The sequence below is a fragment of the Ailuropoda melanoleuca genome, chromosome 2 (genome assembly GCF_002007445.2).
Source record: "Ailuropoda melanoleuca isolate Jingjing chromosome 2, ASM200744v2, whole genome shotgun sequence".
Taxonomy (NCBI): Eukaryota; Metazoa; Chordata; class Mammalia; order Carnivora; family Ursidae; genus Ailuropoda; species Ailuropoda melanoleuca.
The window spans coordinates 22,911,551-22,928,751 of record NC_048219.1 but is presented as its reverse complement, the minus strand read 5'-3'; the positions used below and the strand labels follow the sequence as shown (position 1 = coordinate 22,928,751).

At 39.5% G+C, this 17,201-nt stretch overlaps 1 protein-coding gene and 1 pseudogene across 2 annotated transcripts in view; one reads left to right on the top strand and one right to left on the bottom strand.

The window, feature by feature from the left end:
- Positions 1–2,198: 2,198 nt before the first annotated feature.
- LOC100471717 (cytochrome P450 4X1) overlaps positions 2,199–17,201 on the bottom strand; it is a 34,241-nt gene continuing 19,238 nt past the window's right edge. For both annotated transcript variants that reach the window (XM_034652064.1, XM_034652069.1), the window contains exons 7-12: positions 11,878–11,984; positions 11,128–11,318; positions 8,038–8,171; positions 6,694–6,758; positions 4,343–4,425; positions 2,199–3,562 (exon numbers count right to left, since the gene is read on the bottom strand). In XM_034652064.1, the coding sequence (XP_034507955.1) occupies positions 3,394–3,562; positions 4,343–4,425; positions 6,694–6,758; positions 8,038–8,171; positions 11,128–11,318; positions 11,878–11,984 (749 nt within the window). In that variant the 3' untranslated portion in view covers positions 2,199–3,393. The remainder of the gene's footprint in view (positions 3,563–4,342; positions 4,426–6,693; positions 6,759–8,037; positions 8,172–11,127; positions 11,319–11,877; positions 11,985–17,201) is intronic.
- Positions 12,107–13,604, top strand: LOC105241613 (annotated as a pseudogene).

Below are 17,201 nucleotides of genomic sequence, written 5' to 3'. Positions count from 1 at the left end.
TCCACCAACGTCATGAAATCACAAACTCTGTCGGTACTTGGGGTACATACGCATCTATGGAGAAAAGCCACAATTTTCTTTAGATTTGTAAAAAACCCAACGATTCACAAAAGATAAAGGATAAAAACATGATACTTGATATTACTTACAACTCTGTTGAGTGTATTATCCCATCTAGACTTGAAGAAACTGAGCACTTTTTTTTTTTTTTTTTGCCTATGTGCCATCTTCCAGTTGAGGGGACAGAGAGAGTCAGAGTATTTCATCCAGGACTATGTGGTTCCTTCAAGATGCTTGCCCACCCCATCCGTTTCTGGCTTGGGACCGAGTATTTACAAATTTACGTGTATGGCCTGTTGAATGCTGGCTCTTTATTACTATACTCTGAATGCTAAGACACCTTCATGGTCAGCACTATCTCCTATACTATTTCTAGCTTAAAGGACCTGTTCCAGTCCATGCTTAAATGATAGGCTTTTGGTGGCAGTGGTGACTCGATGTCCCTTCAGCATCTCTTCTCCACTCCTACAGAAATAGAAGATTTAGCTGAGCACGAGCTTGCCAGCCAAAGATCATATTTCCCAGTTTCCCTTTCAGCTCTCGGAGGGACTGGGTTTTCCGCAGAGTGATGAGTACAACTTCCGGCTAATATCCTAAAAAGGAAAGGCACCTGCCTTCCCATTCCCTTTCGTCTCCTCCCACTTGCTCGAAGGTTGATGTGGTGGCAGGGGCTAGCAACTTAGCTTAGATCATTCATTGACTCATTCATTGACAGCCGTGTGTTTACGATGGAGAACAAGATACCTGACGACCCTGTAGGCCAAACCACCCCAGGAGCCCTGGACCACCTCCCTCCTCAAGACTTTCACATGAGAGAAAAAGACATTTTTATCTTGTTTAAGCTCCTTTATTTGGGGATATTTTTGTTATAGCAAGCCGTTATGGATGTGACCAGGACTTCATTTTCATTTCTTATCCATCCAGATAGTCAAGATCAGTTTGCTTTTACTTGGCAAGGACAATATACTGCTACTGTTTCTATCAGGGCTAACAAAATATTTTTATTTGAGTATAGCTTACACCCAATGCTACCTTAGTTTCAGGTGTACAACATAGTGATTCCACTTCTCTATATGTTATGATATGCTCAGCACTAGTGTAACTACCACCTGTCACCAGACAATGCTATTAAAATATCATGGACTATATTCGCTACACTGTGCCTTTTATTCCCATGATTTATTCTTTCTTTTTTTTTAATTTTTTTTATTATATTATGTTAGTCACCATACAGTACATCCCCGGATTCCGATGTAAAGTTCTGCTCCATTAGCTGCGTATAACACCCAGTGCACCATGCAATACGTGCCCTCCTTACCACCCATCACCAGTCTATCCCATTCCCCCACCCCCCCTCCCCTCTGAAGTCCTCAGTTTGTTTCTCATAGTCCATAGTCACTCATGTTTCATTCCCCCTTCTGATTACCCCCCCTTTCTTCCCCTACCGATCATCCTAGTTCTTATGTTCCATAGATGAGAGAAATCATATGATAATTGTCTTTCTCTGCTTGACTTATTTCACTTAGCATTATCTCCTCCAGTGCCGTCCATGTTGCAGCAAATGTTGAGAATTCGTTCTTTCTGATAGCTGAGTAATATTCCATTGTATATATGGACCACAGCTTCTTAATCCAGTCATCTGTTGAAGGGCATCTCGGCTCCTTCCATGATTTGGCTATTGTGGACAATGCAGCTATGAACATTGGGGTGCATATGGCCCTTCTCTTTACTACGTCTGTATCTTTGGGGTAAACACCCAGTAGTGCAATGGCTGGGTCATAGGGTAGTTCAATTTTTAACTTTTTAAGGGACCTCCACACTGTTTTCCAGAGTGGCTGTACCAACTTGCATTCCCACCAACAATGTAGGAGGGATCCCCTTTCTCCACATCCTCTCCAACAATTGTTGTTTCTTGCCTTGTCTATCTTTGCCATTCTAACTGGCGTAAGGTGGTATCTCAGTGTGGTTTTGATTTGAATTTCCCTGATGGCTAATGATTTTGAACATTTTTTCATGTGTCTGTTAGCCATTTGTATGTCTTCATTGGAAAAGTGTCTGTTCATATCTTCTGCCCATTTTTTGATTTGTTTATTTGTTTCTCGTGTATTGAGTTTGAGAAGTTCTTTGTAGATCTTGGATAACAGTCCCCTTATCTGTAGTGTCCTTTGCAAATATATTCTCCCATTCCGTGGGCTGCCTCTTAGTTTTTTTGACTGTTTCCTTCGCTTTCACAAGCATTGTTAGCACCAGGAAACGACATAGAATATCTAGATAATATTCCAGATGGAGGTTTTCTTATCCAAGATTACAACCCAGAAACCATAAAGAAAAGTTTATTTATCTTATTTCATGAAAATTTAGTTCTGTATGCTAACAGACACCATTCAGTTTTATAAAAGTAAAAGAATGAGGAAAATTATAAAGAAAAGTTACAATCAAGGACAATCACCCACTATATTAAAGAACTCATATAGAACTCCACGGAAAAAGAAGCATAAGTGATGTATGAGTCACAGACAACAACATAAACACAAATGGCCAATAAGCATTTTTTTAAAAACCACAAATAATTTAAATATCCAATAATAAGAAAATAGTTCAATAAATTATAATACATCCATATTATAGAATATCATGAATCTATGATTAGGAATAAGATGTATTTTTTATTAAGTGAAAAAAGCAAGAAAAATATGGATACGATCCCCTTTGTAAAAATACATACATACATATGTATTTATGAAAGGTATAGGAAAAGTTATGAAAGAATGCACACCAAACTATTCTGTTTTTAGGAAAATGAGTAGGATTGGTCAGGGCAGAGAGGTGGACGGTATGTGGAGTGGGATTTTTACTTTTTGTTCTACATGCTTTTTGAATATTGGATATCTTCTACTGTAAGCATATGTGTACCTATTGTGTAATTCCAAAAACTATCTTAAAAAGCAACAGAAAATTTATGGAAGTCACCTAGCAAAATTCTTGGTATATAGCATTAACAGCAGCCAGAATCAAACAGAAATGATTGGAAAATTTCCCCAAATCATACAGACACAGATCCAGGTGACACAGGGTATCACCAAAGAAATGGTTTTGGATAATGTACAGTTACACAGAGACCCCCATCCCACCTACCCCTAACCCTCCCACCATATTTTTTTATTCCTTTTCATTTTCTTGGCCCAGTAGCTGTAGTTTAATTTTAAAACTATATATATAGTATGTATATATGTAGTATGGATGGATGGATATATATATCCAAACTGTGTGTATATATATATATACATGTATAGTTTGAATACATACATAATCTTTGTACCCGGGGCTGTAACATCAGGAGAGTTTCTTCAGGTGCAAGTGGACCCCGTCCTTGGCTTTGAGGACAATCTGGTGCAAGAAGACAAGAGGTCTGGTGGGGTCCGGAGCCACCTTGAAGCGGAGTAGAATCAAGGCAATGGCCACCTTTAGCTCAATCATGGCAAAATGCTGCCCGATACAGTTTCTGCAGACACCGAGGGAAAGAAAGATACACGAGGAAATGGTAGTTGTTTCTGACTCTTTAGTTAAGATGCTAGAATAATGAATCTACTGTTCACGGTAAAGCAGCATTTTCACAGTGAACTTTTGGACTTCCATTATTCCCTGCAACAATATGAACTGAGAGGCTATAATGTGATGCTCTCCCTAAAGAGAGTGGCACTTGGAGGTGCTTACAGAACTGTTTCTCCTGTGAGGATGTGATGTAAAACGTGGTGATTATAGTTGGTAACACTGTACTGTGTAATTGAAATCTGTTAATAAAGTAGAAATTAAACGTCCTCACGCACACACAGAGATAAACCTGTAAGGTGGAGGAGGTGGTAATTAACTAGAGGGGGAAGAACCCTTTCATAATGAATGCAGATAGTGAATCACCAGGATGCCTGTTTTAAATATCTTGCAATTGCATACGTCGACTATACCTCAATAAATCTGAAATTAAGGGGAAAACAGAAGAATTGTTTCTCCTGCATTGGGGGTGGGCTGCATGGCTTATGAGCAAGTTTGCATCGTGGGATAACTTTCTGAGGCATGGCTGTATAGGATGTGACAGAGAAGGGCCTTGTCCTTTGTGAACTAAATGGTCTTTTCGGGGGCTCAAACAGATACCAAGATCTACCTCATAATCTGGTGAGAAGATGGGGTTCCGTGGAAGAATATATAGAGCGGAGGCACCAAAGGGAAAGAGCTGTTTCCAAGTAAATATTTCTGTGAATTTTCAACAACTTCACATTGTCCTTACCTTGGTCCAGCTGAGAATGGTAAGAAGGAGTGGGGGTGTCTCTGCTCAGAATTCTCCTGGGAGAACCTCAAGGGGTCAAAGACCTGAAATGACAGGGCAACCCCACCCCCATTCCCAAAACACCATCAGCACATTTCTTAAGCTACTACTAAGCACTAATCAACAGAAATACATGAGCCACATATGTAATTTCAACATTCTGGTAGCCACATTTTTATTATTTTATTTTATTCATTTTTCAGAGAGAAAGAAAGATAGTGCACACAAGCAGGGGGAGCAGCAGGCAGAGAGAGAAGCAGGCTCCTCGCTGAGCAGGGAGCCTGATGTGGGACTCGATCCCAGGACCCTGGGATCATGACCTGAGCCAAAGGCAAGCACTTAATGGACTGAGCCACCCAGGCATCCCACATAGCCACAGTTTTAAAATGTGAAAATAATTTTGATAATAGAATTTATTTTGTAGAAAGTATTATCATTCCAACATGTACGCAATACAAATAATTATTAAGGAAATATTCCACATTTGTACTATGTCTTCAAAATCCAGTGTGTATTTTGCATTTCCAGCACATCTCATTTCCTACTAACCACATTTCAAGTGCTCAATAACCACGTGTGACGAATAGCTACCACACTGGACAGGACAATTCTAGACCTGCAGCCCTCGTTTGGCCTCCTAGTGGACTAGTATGCTATCCAGACTAAGTATGGAGAAAGCAGAAATGCTAGGGTGGGCCAGTGATATTATTTTCACTTTGGAGGTAAGAATGCACCCACTTAATTTACACAAAGATAACGAAAACACTAATTTGAAAAGATATATGCATCTCTATGTTTATTGCAGCATTTACTTATAATAGCTGAGATATGGAAGCAACCTAAGTGTCCATCAATAAATGAAAGGATAGGGAAAATATGATGGATAGAATGGAATATTACACAGCCAGAAAAAGGATGAGATCATGCCACTTGAGACAACACGGATGGACCTAGGGGGTATTATGCTAAGTGCAGTAAGTTAGACTGAAAAAGACGAATACTATATGATTCCACACGTAAGTTGAATCTAAAAAAAACCAAACCAAGTGCATAAACAAACAAAAAGCAGAATTAGACCTATAAATACAGAGAACTAACCGACGGTTGTTGGGTGTTGGACAAAGTGAGTGAAGGGGAGAGGGAGATACAGGTTTCCAGTTAAGGAATGAATAAGTCACAGGAGTAAAAGGCACAACATAAGAAATATAGTCACTGATATTGTTATAGCGATGTGAACATAGCATCAGGTATCAACTTGTCAAATTACTGAGTTGTGCCCCTGAAACTAACGGAACACTGCATGTCAACTACACTCAAATAAAATTAATTTGAATATAAAAAAAAAGAATGCACCCACTTAGAAGTCTAGCCAAAATGATTATGTGATCAATTGTTACTGAGACATGCAGTCCACCTCCCATTACACATAAGAGATCTTAAGCCCTAGCCACTCAGTGAAAGGAAGTATCTTTGCGTATTGTGAGTGTCTAGAGTTTAAGAAGATCGAATCAAGCGCTATGGTTAGCTAGGTGTCTTCTTTTTGCCTCTCCAGATCCTCTCTCCTCCCTTTCCTGCTCTGCTCTGGGCTCCAAGAAGTGGACCCGCATAGTTTGCTCTTAGGTTTGGCTAATAAAAGACATTGACGGGTGATCTGGTGGGTTGGTGGGTGGAGAGAGCTTTTGGGTTATTTATTCCCTGGACCTCACCCTACCAAGCTGCCTCAGGCTGGCTGTTCTACTGGAGGCCCAACTCCTGCTCAGGACCCTTTCCAGCACAACAATCTCGCTCAGGTCTTTGTAACTCTCTCTCCCGCCAAGCCCAGAGTTGGGAAGCCCTTCAGCAATTGCGTGCTCCATGTTGCTCTTTTAAACCCTACCAAACCTTTGTAACTAGTTCCTTTACTATTCCTTCTCCTCAAAGTGCCCAACTTGAGTGTGTCATCGGTTTCTGCCCGAATTCTGATTGTTCCACCCAGCAAAAGAGAGTTTGAGTCGCCTGCCTGGCTACATGGACAGTCTACACTCCTGCAGATGTCTAGGTGAGGGCTTGGCGGAGCTTGCGAAGCACATCACTGCAGTACAGATGGCAGTTTGGAGCGGATTGTGTGGCATTATGTCAATCTGTTCATTCGAAGCAAACATGAAGTAGGAGTGGGGGGGGACAGTTTTCTTCTAGGAGAAAAGTTGAACAATTTTGGTCTTTATGTTTATTTTATTTGGTTTGTGTCATTTGCCACTTCCACATTGTGCTAACAAAAAGTTACTTACACAGCATTTGTTTTTTTGAAGTATTTACATGTGAGACAGTCATACCTTTGGATTTTCCCAGATGGCAGGGTTATGGTGAAGGCCCCAAATACTGAGAACCACAGTTATTCCTGTGAAAGGAAAGAAGTAAAAAGATTACCGGAGATAGAGCAAGTTGTGGGCTACTGTTACACCACTCTTCAGTAAGAATTTTCTTCCTGAAGGGAATGAGCTGGCTCCTGGCAGAGTTCTGTGTGCCGTAGCTGATGTCAGCAGTCAAGGACCCACGGGAAAATGAGGCTTGAGTGACACCTTAGTTTTCAAAGCAATGACTTATTTAATACCTGATTCTATCTTAAGGAGCTGTTGGTATCATGTCAGAATGATATCTGTTAATGGACAATACAGCACCCACCAGAGATAGTTTGCGTCCCAAAGAACAGAACCACAATTCCATCATGCAAGTCCAGTGACAAGTTTCTGTTGGTTCTGTTCGTAAGTGGAAGGGAGGAAATTTTGGCAAATATCCACACGGTTTGGGGATTAAAAAATAAGGGGAGAGAGATTTTGAAGACTTTCTGATTACCATAAAAAATTCTGGTAAATTAATTTTGGATCTGTCAACAAAGTCACAGTGACAAGCTGTTGGTTTTTGCTATAAGCGATCCTGTCGGCTTGTTTCCAAGGGCAAGAGTTAACAGAACACTGAAGCAGACAAGTGAAGGGTGTCTCACGTGACACCCCTCGGCCTCCCACTTGCCCTGCTCAGAGACCTGTGCTCTGAAGAGCACTGGGCTCCAAATGTGGGGCCTCAATGCAAGTTTTAGTTCTGCTCATCTGCACTATGGGGTCTCCAGTGGGTTTTTGGCTACACCATAGGTATTTGAAAGTGCTTTGTAAACTGAAAAGCACCATGTAAGTGTTTGTTAAGATCATGTCCAAGGGCGGGAAAATGAGACAATGTGCTTGAAGGCTCTATGTTAACTAGTAAGAGCTGCACACTTATAAGAGTGCTATGATGATGAAGCCAAAGGTCCCGTCCTGGGTCTTCTAGATAAAGACAATGCAGCTCATCTCCCATGAAGTTTCACCTGGGTCTCCAAACAAGCCAAACAAGGGTTATTTTAGAAACAATGTCCTGTGAACGAAGAGACCCTGGGTTGGGATTCTGGCCACCCAGGTTCTGGGCAGAGACTCTTTGCAAATGGCTACGTGCTTTTGGGAAAGTCTGGAAACCATATCTGATCAAAGAATTACCCACTAAGTTCTTAATAAGCACCCAACCCTAAGCCAGACTTCCTTAGTTTTGTCTTGACTCCTCCAAGAGCTGAGAAAAAAGCCAGTCTTTGTCACTGTGGTTGCCAGGATCCGCTGGTCTCTAGCAACTGCTAAAGAAAGGAATGCAAGGACCTGCAGGCAAGGAGCGTCCATCTGGGAAGGTAATGGGCTTGCTGAGCTCTCTGGAAATGGATGGGATTGGAGGCGCCAGTCGGAGTGACTCCTTGATGCACATTGTGGTGTATGCCATCTCACCCAGCTGGTCCCTGTGAGGACAAGTGAAGGAGAGGAGGGAACTCAGGCTCCATATCTAGTTTGTAAATATTGATGTTTTTTTCTTCTTTGGTGTTTATTCCTAGTACATATCATCTCTAGGTTGAAGTTATTTTGCAATTGGCTAATGTAACAGAATATGAGACTCTTTCTACCTCAAGATCAGCTGAGGTTCTAGAGGAAGAGGAACCAAACAAGTGCCAAATACCCACATTATAAAATGAGATGCTAATCTACCGGTAAAGGATTTGCTAGGGAGATTTCTGAAACCAGTATTGTAACTCTTAGCTCACCATATAAATCAAGAATGTAGAAGGAATGACTAAGGACTGAAGAGAGAGGGCATGAGAGTTTTGAGAGGGAAAAAAAATCCTTTAAAGAGAATTGTTGGAATGCCAGAATGCTGTGGAGAACAGAGGAGGGCCCCCAAACCATGTTAGGCAAAGAGGGCCTTCTTGGGTCACTTAGATGATCTGACATGTGCCCCCTGGAGTTTGGGGAACAGAGGACTGAGAGGAAAGTCTGTGATTCAGAACAGACAGGGAGTTGGGGGAGAGCAACAGGGACAAACAAGTCAGGAGTGCTCCACTGTGCTCTGTGGGCCAATGAACTGGCAAGAGGGAGAGCATCAGAACCAGCTGGAAAGGAGTTCTGAGGACAAGAATTCCCTTGCCCCATGAATCACCATGGCAAAGCTCCAGTGAGGGAATCTCCAAGAAACTCACAGATGTGCAACTTGAGAGTGAAAGGAAGCACTGAATAGCCAGCCACCATGCTCAGAGGGCAAGATCTCCATAGTACCAACCCCTTTCTCCTTCTTGCTCCCTCCTGGGACCACTTATGGAAGGGTTAGAAACAGAAGCTACTGGGTTGGGGAGGACCTGGTCAGCAAAAAGAAGCCAACCACAACCTCCTCACCCACCATTGGCTTCTGGACTCAAAGAAATGCTGAGCTGGGATGGAAGGGGAGGGTCCAAATAGATACGAATTTGCACTTTTTATTACTCCACTGGACCAGACAGCTTCATTACTGAAATGAGACTGCTCTTGTGGCTTAAATGGACAGGTGCTCTAGGAGATTCACTCAAGATTTCACCCCAGAGATAAAAAGCACTTGTCCCACACAAGTGTGAAATATCAGTGGGAGAAGAATAAAGGGTTTTTTTGGCATCCTAGACAGTCAGCTAGTCATAAAATGACTGCATATATTCAGTCTATTTGCTTTATTGTATTTCTGTTTGCTTTTCTGATTACTTATTTTGAACGCAGGTTCTGGCCATTCAGTAGTGTGAAATTTTCATTTTGAGCTCTTTCCTCCTCAAGCCCAGAATAAAAAGGGTAATTCTGCTTAGCCTGGCACTTTGCATATTTTAGAAACACAGTGTTGTGCATCTTAGCCCTGGTGCAAGAAGAAGAGGGGAATTTTAACACAATGCAGAAATGGCTGACAAGCCAAATGGAGACATCGAACAACTTGCCAGTTTTTTCAGAAATTGCTCTTTGCAATGTGGTTTTATTATCTGTCTAAAAGAATTATACATTTTCAGCATGCTACATACAAATTTCATTAAATGTGAGTATAAAGCCATGTTATGGAATAAAAATATATTTTATTTTTTATAAAATTATTTTCATTTCTCTCATTAAAATAAATGGTAGTTAACAGATCCTTTGCACTTTGTTTTCTCAGCTGGCAAAGATCTCTTTATTGTTTTCACATTTCACACAGACAATCATGAGAAAGGCCACTATTGGGGTTGTATATATATCCACCCTAAACAGGTTAAAATATCCAATTAATGTTAAAGAGTGAATAAAAAATGACTAATCAACACCATATTTTATGCTACACAGATTAAACCTTTAATTTATGGTAGGAAATAACTAGTATTTCCTTATAAAAGGTTGGAGCTCTACCATATCTATATAAACCCAAATTTTTCCTTACAAATGTTCTAACTGAGCTGACCTTTGCATTTGAAATATGGTGTTTTCCCCCTAGTCCTGGGGCTGAGTAGCCCTTAGCATTTCTACCTTTCTGTCCCTTTGACCAACAAAACAATGGTAAGTTAAATATATAGCTAGGGTGAAGAATGTGGTTTAAATCAGAGACATGTGTTTGGTTTTCTTTCAGACAGCATGTCTCAGGGGCAAATCCATAACCTGGGCATTGTTTAACAACCAGATAAGCTCAAGGTCTTGCTTTGACATCTTCCACCTGGCTAACCCATCCTATAAGAGGCAGTTTGGGTGTCAGATCTCCCAAGAAGCCCTCTTGAGTCCCCTATATTGGACTAGGTGCCTGTCTTCTGAGTTTCTGTGGTAGCCAGCACGTCTCTCTCTCGCTACCCTTACCAGGTTTTATGGCAATTATCCATACAGAGGCCTGTCTCTTGTCCCAGGGTGTGAGTTCATTGAGGGCAGGATCCACACCAAATCTTGCATATTTCTTAAGTGCCTAAGTACTTAGAATGTTCTCAGTCCATAATCACTAGACTTAACTACAGTGTATATCGTTTAGTACTATGTTCAAAGTCTAAGCCAGTCCTGAGGAGTGAACAAGGAAATGGGTGGGAATGACTACAATGCGGGCTTAAATGATATGGATGCTTGCTTGGGTCTGAGAGAGGAGACCCACTTGAGTCCTACCATTCAAACTCTCAAAGCAAGCCTAGGGATCAAGTCCCCATTTCCAGTGCACCAAGGCAGGTGAAAGAAAGAAATGGGACATTACACACCACTGATTGGAAAACCAATGAAGCAGATTACTTGTGGATGAGTGAACTTCTTTTGCAAAGATTTGGGGATAATTTTTGTCTCTCTAGTAAAAGAGCAGTTTCTACAGGCACATATCTTGAAGCACAATGGTTCCCAAGGTACCAGAGGAAAAAATAAAACAAAACCCAGGGAGAGGAAGAAAGATGAAATGTTTAAGAATGCAGATCTTACCAGGTGATAGAAGACCCGTCCCCCAGGATGCCCCTGATCTCTTCCCGGCATCTCTCCTGATGCTCAGGGTTCAGAGCCAGGTGGTAGAGGAGCCAGGAAATGCTCCCTGCCGTGGTGTCATGCCCTGCCAACATGAATGTGTTCACCTCAGACCTTAGGTCAGTATCTGAGAAGCTGTTGTCATTTTCAGCCTGGAAGGTATAGTAGAGATATGTTTATGCAATGTCAGTTTATAGATGTCTGCAGCCCCAATCAAGATAATGGCTTTAGGGAAAAAAATCAGAGTTTCATATGAGAGCTTCAATTTTAATTCAGTTCCACAAATACATAGTAGGAGCCACACTTTGACCAGAGCCCAAAGGAGAATCAACATTAGATAAGGAAAGTAGGCCTTGCAAAGAGTTCCTTAATTCATCCTGCCAGATTCATGCAGCTTTCCCAGCACCTCCTCCTCCTCATTCTACCAACTTACACTATGACCCGTTTTCCTGTGCTTCCCTAAACTGCCATGCAATAACCACCAAGTCCTGTCTAATTAGTAAAACATTTTTATCTTATCTGACTCCCTTTACTGACAGAATTATAGACTTCTATCTTTTCCTGAAACTGTGTGGAGCCAACCCATCAATTCGAAAGTACTGTTAAATTCAGTTGATCAATTTTCCTCTTGTCTCCCCTCCTTCTCACTCACCCATTTACCCACACAATTAACTACATATATGAGCAGCCTCAGACATTTGGAAGATTTACCTGGGCAGAAAGGATAATATCCAGAAAATCCTGGTACTTCTGCTTCTGAGTGTTACCATGCTTCTTGTCGTCTTTGAGGAATTTCTTTCTATCTTGGATTACTTTTTCTGGGACAGAATAACAATTCCCCATTACCAAAGTGACAGCAAAGTTAATCAAAGTAAAATTATTACAGAGCAAGCCATGGCCCATAAATAGCTTCAAATCTTACCTATTTCCTGATCTCAGAATGGGTACATTGTATTTAAATAGATTTAATTTTTGCAGATGTTTGTTCTCTCGTCAAATGGCAAACTTGGATCAAAGCTCCAAAGAAACACAATATACGTGAATCAGACTTGATATAACTAAATAGGCAATATAATAAAGATGGTTTCAAACGCAGGTTCAAGTGGCCAAGCATCTTTTTCTTTCTCAGTCTAATATCTCATTTTCATGGAAATGTTATCAAGTGAAATGGAAGTCAGGCAAAGAAACACGAAATCTGTATAACTGAAGGGGCTTAAAAGAGAACCCCACAAAAATATGAAACAAAATATCTAAAATGATAATCCAAGAAAACTTTCTGGAAGTGAGACAAAATTTAAATGTATATATTAAGAAGCCCACCCTATCCCTGGAAAAGTTGGAACAGAATAACCAATACCAATATATACCCTAATAAAACTATTCAACATTGAAGACAAAGAAAAGAAACTCCTCAGAGACTCCAAATGAAAAGGACAAATGACTTTTAAGGGTAAGAAAATTAAGGCAGCATCATACTTCTCAAGAACAATAAAGAAATCAAATCAAGATTAGAGCATTTTTGGGGTGCCTGGGTGGCTCAGTCAGTTAAGTTTCTGACTCTTGATTTCAGCTCAGGTCTTGATCTCAGGGTTGTGAGTTCAAGCCCTGTGTTGGGCAAAAGATGAGATCATTTTCAAGAAACTCAAGGAAACAAAGTAACAGTAAAGTATTTTATATCCAGGAAAATTGTCATTCAAGTCAGTATCAAGTCTCCCAAAAAACAGGTATAAACTTGCATGGATTCAGAAAATACTACGCTCATGAGCCCATCCTGAGGAATCCAGAGTGGTTGAGCTTCATCCAACCAAGAGATGACTAGGAAAACTTCATTAAAGAACTGAGGTGTGCATTTCATAGATGTAATTCTAGATCTCAGACCAAAATAAGGATTGGCAGATGTGCAGAAGAATATCACATAAACACTAACGGTGAAAATAATTCTTCTAAAAATAGAAGGAGAAGAGAGGGAGAAACGGGAAAGTAGAATAATCACTAATTGTTAGGGGCCTTGCATATTTGATCTTTTCTTCCTCTGGACCTGAGGCCTCTGCTGCAACCATTTTACACCAGATCCTCAGTCAGGCCAATAAGCCTCTGAGCTTGATCCTCCTCCTCATATTTATTGGAGTGGGAGGTACTGGAGCAGCACTGTGATACTTGCACCTGGCATTGCTCAATCCAGATGTCAGTGGGGATAGGAATAACCCAGAATCCTGGAACAAACTGGTCCTCTGTGATTAATACAAGTTCTGCTCAGTGAATGTAGATTATAGCAAAATGAAGAAAGAAGATCCAGACTTCTAAATGAAATGTTTCAATATAAAGCTGCTCAGAATGAAGGCCTTCCAGAAACCATCCTCACAGTTTCCCACTTATCCAGGAATTATTTCCCCTCTAAATGCGCGAAATCATGTTGGTGTATTGTGTTGGGATTTATACTGATTAATAAATATCTGAAGCTTGGAAAAAAAAGATCACTAAAAGTTGTATAGGTAATAAACGAAAATCAAAGGATATTATTAAAAACTGACAAACCATCAAATAACCAGTCACAAAAAACAAATACTATATGATTCATCATATATGTATATGAGGTACCTAGAATAACTAGTCAAATTTGTAGAGACAGAAAATAGAATGGTGGTTTCCAGGGGCTGAGAAAGGAGTATAAAGAAGAATTATAATTTAATATGTATAGAGTTTTAATTTTGCAAGGTGAAATGATTCTGGAGATGGACGGTGGTGGTGATGGCACAATAGCATGAATGTAATTAATAGCACTAAACTGTACACTTAAAAAGATTAAGATGGTAAATGTTATCTGTATTTACCACAGTAAAAATGACAGGCCAGATAGCATTACAAAGCTGTGATCACCAAGACAGCATGGTACTGGCACAAAAACAGACACACAGGGGCACCTGGGTGGCACAGCGGTTGGGCATCTGCCTTCGGCTCAGGGCATGATCCCGGCGTTATAGGATCGAGCCCCACGTCAGGCTCCTCTGCTATGAGCCTGCTTCTTCCTCTCCCACTCCCCCTGCTTGTGTTCCCTCTCTCGCTGGCTGTCTCTATCTCTGTCAAATAAATAACTAAAATCTTTAAAAAAAAAAGAAATGACAAAGGGAAAATAACCATTAATACAGAGAATTTTTTAAAAATTTAAATTGTTTATTTATTTATTTTTTAAGATTTTATTTTTAAGTGATCTCTACACCAAACATGGGGCTTGAACTTCCAACCCTGAAATCAAGAGTTGCATGCTCTACTGACTAAGCCAGCCAGGAGACCCCAGAGAATTTTTTTTTTTAGATCAGAGAAATTTTTTAAAATCATGAGCTTATTGCTTCTCTCCAAATAAATTTTAAAACCTAGATGAAATGGAAAATTCAGTATACCAGAGTTGACCCAAGTAGAGATAGAAAACTTAGACTAATTTCCACAGAAGAAATAGAGAAGGTCATCAAGGAACGATCCCCACCAGAAAAATGAAAAATAAAGGACCAAAAAGAAGAAAAAGAGAAAGGAACAGAAGAAGTATTTGAAACAATAAACAACTGAGAACTTTCCAAAATTAATGATAGAACCAAACCACAGATACAAGAGACACAGAGAATACCAAGCAGGAAAACATCAAAAAATCTACACCAAAAAGTCAATATGCACAATTTATTCAAACTACAGAAGATCAAAGACAAAAAGAAAATCTTAAAAGAAACCAGGGGAAAAAAACAATTTACCTATAGAACAGCAGTGACAAAAATTACATTGGACTTCTCTTCAGAAACCAGGCAGAGAGTGGAGTAAAATATTTTAAGCGTTAAAAGGAAAAACCCACCAACCTTGAATTCTTCCAGATTACCCTTAAAAATGAAAGAGAAATAAAGACTTCCTCACACAAAAATTGAGGAAATTTGTCACCATTAGACCTGCTTTGCAAGGCAGTAAAATCTGTTCTTCAGAAAGAGGGAAATGATATAGGCTGGAAGCTCAGATCTACATAAAGAAAGAAAAACATTAAGGAAGGAATAAATGAAAGTAAAATAAAACCTTTTGTTTCCTTATTTTTAATTGATCTAACAGATAACAATCTGTTCAAATAGTAATAATAACAGCAATGCATTCAGTTTAATAGCTTATGGAGAAGTAAAATAAATTAGAGCAATGTTATTAGAGATAGGAGAGAAATTAGGAGTTGAGAATACCCTTGTTATAAGGTACTTGCAAGTATTATTTGAAAGTGGGCTTGGATTAGTTCTAAATATATATTACAAACTCAAGGACAACCATTAAACAAGGTAAAAAAGAGTATAAATTATATGCTAAGAGAGGGAAAAATTGGAATCAGATAAAATGCTCAATTAAAACCAGATAAGGCAGAAAACAAGCGAAAGACCAAAAAGGAAAAAAAAAAAGAAAGAATAGTAAGAAGTAACAAATATGGTAGCTATTAATCCAAATATATCAATAATCATATTAAGCAACAATGGTTTAAATACACCAATTAAAAGATGGACTCTCAGATGGATTAAAAAACCCCAATTACATGTTGTCTACAAGAAACCCACTTTAAAATATAAAGATACATATAGATTAAGAGTAAAGGAATAAAGATACGCCATGCTAACTAACCAAAGGAAAGCTGGAGTAGCTATATTAACTTGAGATAGAACAGATTTCAAAGCAAGGAAAAATATTAGGGAAAATATTATTAGGGATTAAAAAAGGCATTACATAATTATAAAGGGGTTGATTCTCCAAGAAGACAACAATCTTTAATGTGAAAGCACTGGGGCTCCTGTGTGGCTCAGTCAGTTAAGCATCTGCCTTCGGTTCAGGTCGGGATCCCAGGGTCCTAGGATAGAGCCCCACATCAGTCCCGCATCAAGCTCCCTGCTCTGAGAAAAACCTGCTTCTCCCTCTGCCTCTCTCTCTGTGTCTCTCATGAATAAATAAATCAAATCTTTTTAAAAAAATGTGAATGCACCTAACAAAAGAGTGTCAAAATATATAAGGCAAAAAAATAATAGGACTCCAAGGAGAAACAGATGAATCTACTCCTACAGTTGGAGACTTCAACACTTCCCTGTCAGAATGGACATATCCATCAGTCAGAAAACCAGCAAGGACATAGTTGAATTAAACAATATCATCAGTCAGCTGGATCTATTTCACATCTATCAACACATCATCCAACAACAGCAGAATACACTTCCTTTACAAGATCACAGAGAACATTCTCCAAGATAGACCACATTTAGGCCATAAAACACACCCTAAATTTTAAAAGAACATAAATCATATAAAGTATGCTCTCAGACCACAATGGAATAGAAATCAATAACAGAAAGCTGGTTGGAAAACTCCAAAATAGTTGGAGAGTAAACCACACGTTTCTAAATGACATATGGACCAAAGAAATCTCAAGGGAAATTTTAAAATATTTTGAACTAAATGAAAATTAAAATACAACTAATCAAAATTGTGGAAAACAGTGAAAGCAGTACTTAGAGGGAACTTTATAGCATTGAATTAATGTATTAGAAATGAAGAAAGATCTAAAATCAACAACATAATCTTCTGCCTTAGGAAACGAAAATGAGAACACATTAAATCCAAAGTAAAAGAAAGGAAATAATAAAAATTAGAACAGAAAGCAGTAATATTGGGGCCCCTGGGTGGCTCAGTTGTTAGGCGTCTTCCGTCAGCTCAGGGCGTGATCCCGGCGTTCCGGGATCGAGCCCTGCATTGGGCTCCCTGCTCTGCTGGGAGCCTGCTTCTTCCTCTCCCACTCCCCCTGCTTGTGTTCCCTCTCTCACTGGCTGTCTCTCTCTGTCAAATAAATAAATAAATAAATAAATAAATAAATAAATAAATAAATAAAATCTTTAAAAAAAAAGAAAGCAGTAATATTGAAAATAGGAAATCAAGAGACAAAATCAATGAAGCAAAAGTTGATTCTTTGAAAAGACCGATGAAATTGATAGATCTCTAGCCAGCTTAACTAAGAAAAAAAGAGAGAAGACAAAAATTAC